Consider the following 7,178-nt stretch of genomic DNA (forward strand, 5'->3'; position numbering starts at 1 on the left):
AGTTCAACAAAAACTAAGCAATGGCAGGCTCTAGAGTTCAAAGATCCACTGTTATTTCACCATAAATTGTCTAACAATAGTGTGCTGCATTTTGTTTTCAAAGCCCTTTTTCATGGTATTAACGAGTTGACTTGTCACTGTTGTCTGGGAGGAAAGAGATTACTGGAAACGAAGGGAAATTTTTCTGTACTCTTTTAATTATTGGTTTCAAGAATTCTATTAAGATGTTTTGACACATATTTAAAATTATTCAAACCATGTTATTTTTAAACAAAAGATTTTATTTTCAGGTTAAAACAGTTTTGTAAGATAATTTATAGTGAAAACCACTTTTATGTCAAAGTCTACAACAAAAATACACTGTTCCCAAACTACAAAAGCAAAATGTTTTAATTGACATCACCCATCTTTGAACTGTCTTTTCACAGGCAAATTCTGAAGACCAAGACCATAAGCCATTTTATTAGAAAGAGAAAAAGAAGTGACAAAGAATAATTTAATATATAAATAAAACTTTTTTCCATTAATATCACATTTTAATCTAGTTTTCATTTGAATGGTAATTAATTAATAAGATTTTGTACTCCGTAGACTAAACACAAATATTACTAATATATTTCCCTTTCTGAGCTGGGTAAATCACAAAGAAGTCGTATCTGTCCTCTGATTGAATGAACTTGCAAAGCCTTCTAATATAATGTAGAATTTGATGCTGGGAATTGGTGTGTATAAGACTACCATTGGCACTCCATAAGCACTGCAGCTTGTAACCTTCTACTGGTCAGCATTCACAGTGACCTCATTTAATCCTCCCTGAAAATTATTTCCGTAATAGAAAAATTAAATACGCCAGAAAAGTTTTGCTTCAATAGCCACCCATATAAATTAGACTGGGGTTATAACTCAGAAGTTACAATATATGCTTGTGTTTATTTAACATGAATTTACAAAAACGTGTACTTAAAATCAACCACGACTCGCATAAACATCACTTCAGTATTGAAGAGTCAAAACATAAATTCTTCCATTCAAGCAGTACACTTCACTAAGGTACGGTGCTATATTTTACATATATATATACACATATATGTATGTGTACTGGTTTTCAAATCGCTTTCAGTTGTCAGTAGTTCCAGGCATAACTTGGAGTGGGAAATGGGAGCTTGCCCTGGTGACTCTGTCCAGGTGTAGCCGGTATAATCTTTAAAAAGAGAACACTCACCATGCAAGAGCACACTTTGACCTAAAGATCTCATTTCTCTTGTGATCAATTGGTCCTACTCCTGTAGAGAATACATTTTCAATACAGAGGCTGTACTGGATCTTTTGGTATTCTCTGACTATTTAGTATATTCAGTTTCATCCCAGTCATCACATTCATTTCATTGTTTAAGTGTTCCTCAATACCATTAATCATTATGACAGATATGGTTCCAGATATTATACTGGCATATGTTTAGATTTTATAGTATGTATGCTATCAAGTTAATATCTGAATTTTTCATTGTGATTTTTTTTTCTCAGAACTATCTTTCACATTTAATGAAAGCTAGTTTAGGCACATGGTTTTAAAACAGATGTCAAAAACACAGATAAGTGTTGGAACAAATGGTCCAGGTGAACATGTACTGCAATTTAGCCTGTAGTTCATCTTCACCTTGAATGTGAAAATATAACGGCATATGAAAATCATACAGTTGAGTCTAATGACCCAATCTATATAATCGTAGTTATATGTGTACTTCTGATTGCAAGACAGAAGAGCAAAAAAGACTAGATAAAATCTTGCATTGTTATAATTCAGATTAATTCTGAAGAGCCTAAGGGAATCCGAAAGATTTATTTCGTGAGATGTCATTACACTGTCTCCTCATACTGGTTAACGAACACCAACCTTTCAGCTTCCCATCTTTTTTTCCACATTTCCTCCAGTTTCTTGACACCTCTTACCCACATGACCTAAAGTATACTTTTGCAGCTCTGTAGAATTACCTGTCTAATCAAACTGTACTTGAAGACAGAAAATTCTTCTATATTTGTAAATCCAAAATCTTTCATTTGTCTTTATCAATTTAGCCTGTCATCTCTTCTCTTGAGAGAAATTAGTCAAGAACCCACGAGAACATTTATAGATGGAAGACTTATATCTCTATATGAAATGGCTTGTAGGAATATTTGCCTCTTTACCTCATGCCTACATCTTGCCCACATAAGTTCTATCCCTCAATTTATTTCTTTGATTTGTAGATCCATATTTTCTGGCTTGCCTTCCTCTTCTTTTCCGTCTCACTGTTCAGATTAACGACACTGTCTGATAAGCAGATGACTTGCAGATCTCTATTAGCAAAAAACATCTGTAAAAAGAGTGCAATTTTTCCATTCCTATCACACACCTTACAGGCTGATTCAGTTTCCTCTTTTAAACAGTTAGAAATCAGGTCTACTTTTAAAAGTTCTAAGGCTAATGTGTTTTTCTCGGGACTAATATGAAGAAGACAAAGCTGCGATCTAGGATTTCTGAAAGTTAAGTGTTTAGAGGGAAGGATGCTGCTCAGTGCTCTGCTCTCTGACATGAAATAGCCTTTCTCTGACTAGCCACTGCCTGTCCCATTCCTTAATCTCTCAGGCACTCTCCTGCAAGGTTTCAAGAATAGATAAAAGTCTTGGTTTTATCCTGGCCTATTTGTCTGCTCAAGGGTGCGAGGCTCAGTAAGAGCGTGACTGGCTTGTGTGGCTTTGATGCATGTGAAGTATGAAATTACTGATCTCCTAACTTTCACAGCACAAGAGATTAGAGCAAGATCCTGTATACAGGCACTTCCATTAACTACTGTCATCTAGCAACAGTGTTTCCTGGGAACACGATACTGTTTTTTGTCTTGCCACTTCTTTCGTTCTCTTTAAACACCTCATAACATCAGGCATAAAACAGTAAGTGGTTTAAGTTTTACTGATGTTGGAGAAATTTTCAGTCATGAATCTCAGATCTTAGGAGACAATAGGAGGGGAGAGGACATGTCCTCGAACATGGACTGTGTTCCTCTGAAATTCCTTACATACTGCGTTACTATGATGATGTATTTGGACCCCTGATTAACTAATGATAGCAACGTTGCATCTTTAAATTTAGTCTTTTATTTCTGACCTTGACAGCCTATGTACCGAATAGATTTTAGTGCTGGCTTTAAGCCATGTTTATTAATCGTCTTCATCTCAGGCTTCCCCAGTGATTAGCTATAGAAGTCCATTTAATTTGCACAGCCTTCCCAGCTTTCTGTAAAGGCATAGAGCTTGTGAGATTCACCACAGCAGATACACCCTCACAAGAAGCCACTTCAGTTCTTCTCAGACATGGTACCCCAGTATCCACTTCGCTCACCAGATGTTCTGGGATGCCTGCTGGGACAGGACCCGAGAGCTACCACTCAAGGTTATAACACCAGAAAAATCTGGACCAATCCACATCTCAGTGTGAAATTTGTAAGCACCAGTGGAAAAGCATGCGCACCTATGCTCAAAAAGGTAATTTAATTTAATGAGCAAAATAACCAAGCTACGTTGTATTGCAATGCACACAGGAGGAAGGTCTGCTGGATTAAAGTCTTAGAGCAGTACCATTCCGAGCATCTCCAAAGAGGAGCTGCAGAAGCATAGCTGTCCTGATGTAAACAAACACATAAAAATACTGAGCTCATAGAATAAAAGGTAATAAAGTACAAGAGATTGTAATGTAGCCTAATGTCTGACACTTATGCCCTCAGATTTTTTTCTGTGTGAATTCTTGTTTGAATCAAGGCATAACTTTTAGAACCCATTTAATTTTGATTTACGGATTTCTCATGATCTTTCCCCATTACCACTGCAGCTAAACTGTTAAAATAGCCAGTCATGTGCTCTGTCAAAAGCACAAATAGCTAATCTTGTTTTGTTTTTCTATTTTCTTACATACGTGTTCTACACCAAAGTGCCTTTTGTTGTCACATATAGAATATTCTAATATCTCCTGCTTCGATTTTTTTAAACAAAAGCATATAAATAGTCTTTTTTAATCTTCTTTGATATTCCAAGTATATTAGGCCTTACTGAAAATCAGTATTTAAAGTCCAAAAGGCTACTCAGATATTTTTTTGAGATCTATTTGTTAGAACTTATCAAGAGCTGCTGATTAGAAGTATATGACATTGCTGGCTTCTGTTTAATATCCTGTCGAGTTACTGTTGAAATTGAAAGCATTTTATCACAGTCATGTTCTGACAACAATACTTGATTTTCCTCCAAGTACAGAACTATGTTGAGCACTATTTAGTATAAAAGATACAATTATACTTACATAGAGCTTACATTCTTGAATGTTACTGGATTTTTACACAGTACTATGGATAACTCCACCTTTGCTCCATTAATAGTGGACTTGTTAATGTTTCTTCTATTCCAGATACGAGAAGCAAAAGAGAACTTTTTATTATTCGTCACTCCGCTTACTGACAATTATGTCCTTTGTTTCCTTACTACATTTTACCAATTCTGAGCTTCTAGTTTGCTATCAGTCTTTTTTACCCCCATTATTTTGTTTTCTTATTAAGCTTGCTATCGTTACTTTCACATTTATTCCCGCCTGAGTTAAATGTTTTTACATGTGTAATCTTTTTTTGCAGTTGTAATTTTATAACATTATTAAGTTGTTCACAACACCATCCACATTTGTTCTGTCTGCATTATTTCTGCAGAGGCTTTGACTCCTAATTATTTCAAATCTATGATGCTGGGCTTTTAAAGCAGCAGTGCGTATACATGTATGTAAATACATCATTCCTTTGTCATATAAATTACAGCACAAAGATAATAACTTGCTGCGTTTCAGATCTGTAATCGATTCTTCTGTCAGTCGGGATGTGAATTAAACCAGGCATCGTGCCATGCGGTTATCGCCTGTGCCTCTGAGATTCTCTCTTTCCGTCCCTGTTAGTGTCAATTCCCAACTTTGACAGTGTCTTACTCTGGAAGCTGGAGAGCTCGCAAGGAGTGTGTGGGGGTTATATTGTTTGGGGCTAATTTCAGCTTGTGTTTTCTTTGATGACCCCAGTCATTTGCAACCCTTCTGCTGTGAAAGGTAACATGACTGTGCATCAGTCCTTGTACTGGATTTTATCCAGCCTTCTCTCCTCAAATTTTTCCCAGTCTGCTCTCCTTCACTTCTCTTAGAGGCGCTTAGTAGTAGTTTGCCCAGAAAAGCTGTGGCTGCCCCCTCCCTGGCAGTGTTCAGGGCCAGGTTGGATGGAGCTCTGAGCAACCTGGCCTGGTGGAAGATGTCCCTGCTCATGGCAGGGGGGTTGGAACCAGATGATCTTTAAGGTCCCTTCCAACCCAACCCATCCTATGATTGTATGATTCTTCTGCTCTGCTTTTGTGCCATGTACTACTAATTTTGTCACAAAATAATACCTGTCTCCTGTAAAAGAAAAGCGATATATGTCATATCTCCCCAAGTTCTTCGCATGTACTGCCAAAGTGCTGGTATAATTGTGTCAAGTTAGCTTTGCTCATTTTCAACACCTTATGAAAAACACTAGCAAGTAGTTAAGGCACTCACCTTTTCCTAAGCTTGGTACCGTTATCTGCAGGGCTTAGAGTCATTTTGATTTGTTAGCTGTCTTCTAGAAGTTCATAGTCTGTACCTGAGCTAATGATGGATCTTACTTTGGCTCTAATTTACTCCTTCCATTAGTAAAAAATAAACTCGAAATGGATGGAAAAGCGTCTGTCTGTGCCAGGGGGAGACACGGGTTTTTCCTGCTTTAGTTACCTAATTTCATGATATTGTTTATTCATCACCCTGGAAATGTAACATAAGTGTAAATATTGCAGAACTCAATACAGATTCATGAACATTATTGGCATTTACAGTTTCATACTGACTCATGTTATTTCCAATGGAAGGAGATTAAAAAAAATATTATTTAATCATTTTCAGTATTCAGAAACAAATGGGAATAGCCTGATGACCTTCTTAATAAGACTTTAACCTGATATCTTTTCTTCTCTTGATTTGGGTCAAATAAACCATTAGGTATTGTTTTGCACGTATGACTCTGTACCCTTATTTAATTATTCTCTGGATGTAGCTATTGTTAAGCCCCTACAATTTAGCACAGTTCAGCACATATTTCCAGCTGCTTACAGGAACACGCTGGGGAATGTGTTTTAATAACACTTCACACTTATTAAAATACAAATTATTCCAGAGAAAGGATATGGTACTGCCATGAATGAATAAATTTTAATCATAAAATGTACAAGTGAAAATTTAACCTATTCAAGAATGTTGTCAAAATGTTTTTGTAAGACGCTGCATGTATCTGAATAAACATGTTGGATGAAGTATTTGCATATACTGTAGTAATGAGTGTTAATAGGTATATAGCTACACAGAGTTGAAAACCAAGAAATGTTAACAGCGTTTTGATTACTACTAATAATCTTTCTAATATAAATTTCTAATATTTCTAATAATCTTTCTAATACTTCTAGTAGAATATTTCTAAATTTTTTAATATATTTCTAAAAAGCTCATGACTACCTTTAAAAGATGCTGTGATGCTGAGAGAAGCTTGCTTACTCTTTTTTCTTTTTCCTCCCTCTTGTAGATATTTTTAAACGCAGATACAATTCGCCTGGGAAATCTACCAGTGGGTTCCTTTTCCTCCTCCTCTTCCTCCTTTTCCTCCTCCTCCTCACCCAGCTCTTCAGCTCCTCGCCAGACTATCTATGAGCTCTGCGTCTGTCCCAATGGTAAACTTTACCTGTCCCCAGCCGGAGCGAGCTCCACGTGTCAATCCAGTAGCAACATCTGCTTGTGGAGCTAGAACGACTCCAACAGACCCTCACACCAGAATAGCCTTTTATTACTATCCCTCTGCTTCACAGTTCTGCTCGGTTTCCCTCGTGACAAGTTCGACTCTTCAAACGGCCTGCAGAGCAACTTCTTCCAGTGTAAGCAGGAATACGGCGCTTCCTTCTCTTGTGGTTTGTGTTGCCACTCAACGTAGAGATGGGAGTGAGATATTCAGAGATCAATGTATTCTTCGTCAGGAAACCTGGAACATAATATCACCTTTTGTCCAAAAGGGAGAATAACACAGGTGCCTTTGCTACATGAAGTGAAGCACATAGTTTTAGGT

General features: G+C 36.9%; 1 protein-coding gene across 2 annotated transcripts in view; it reads left to right on the forward strand.

Annotated features, from left to right (window-relative positions):
* The window catches only part of SGCZ (sarcoglycan zeta), a 489,220-nt gene extending 482,265 nt beyond the window's left edge, over positions 1 to 6,955 (forward strand). For both annotated transcript variants that reach the window (XM_075420147.1, XM_075420148.1), the window contains one exon: positions 6,645 to 6,955. In XM_075420147.1, coding sequence (XP_075276262.1) covers positions 6,645 to 6,863 — 219 coding nt within the window. In that variant the 3' untranslated portion in view covers positions 6,864 to 6,955. The remainder of the gene's footprint in view (positions 1 to 6,644) is intronic.
* The last annotated feature ends 223 nt before the right edge of the window (positions 6,956 to 7,178 follow it).

The sequence above is a fragment of the Opisthocomus hoazin genome, chromosome 5 (assembly GCF_030867145.1).
Source record: "Opisthocomus hoazin isolate bOpiHoa1 chromosome 5, bOpiHoa1.hap1, whole genome shotgun sequence".
In the NCBI taxonomy this organism is placed as follows: domain Eukaryota; kingdom Metazoa; phylum Chordata; class Aves; order Opisthocomiformes; family Opisthocomidae; genus Opisthocomus; species Opisthocomus hoazin.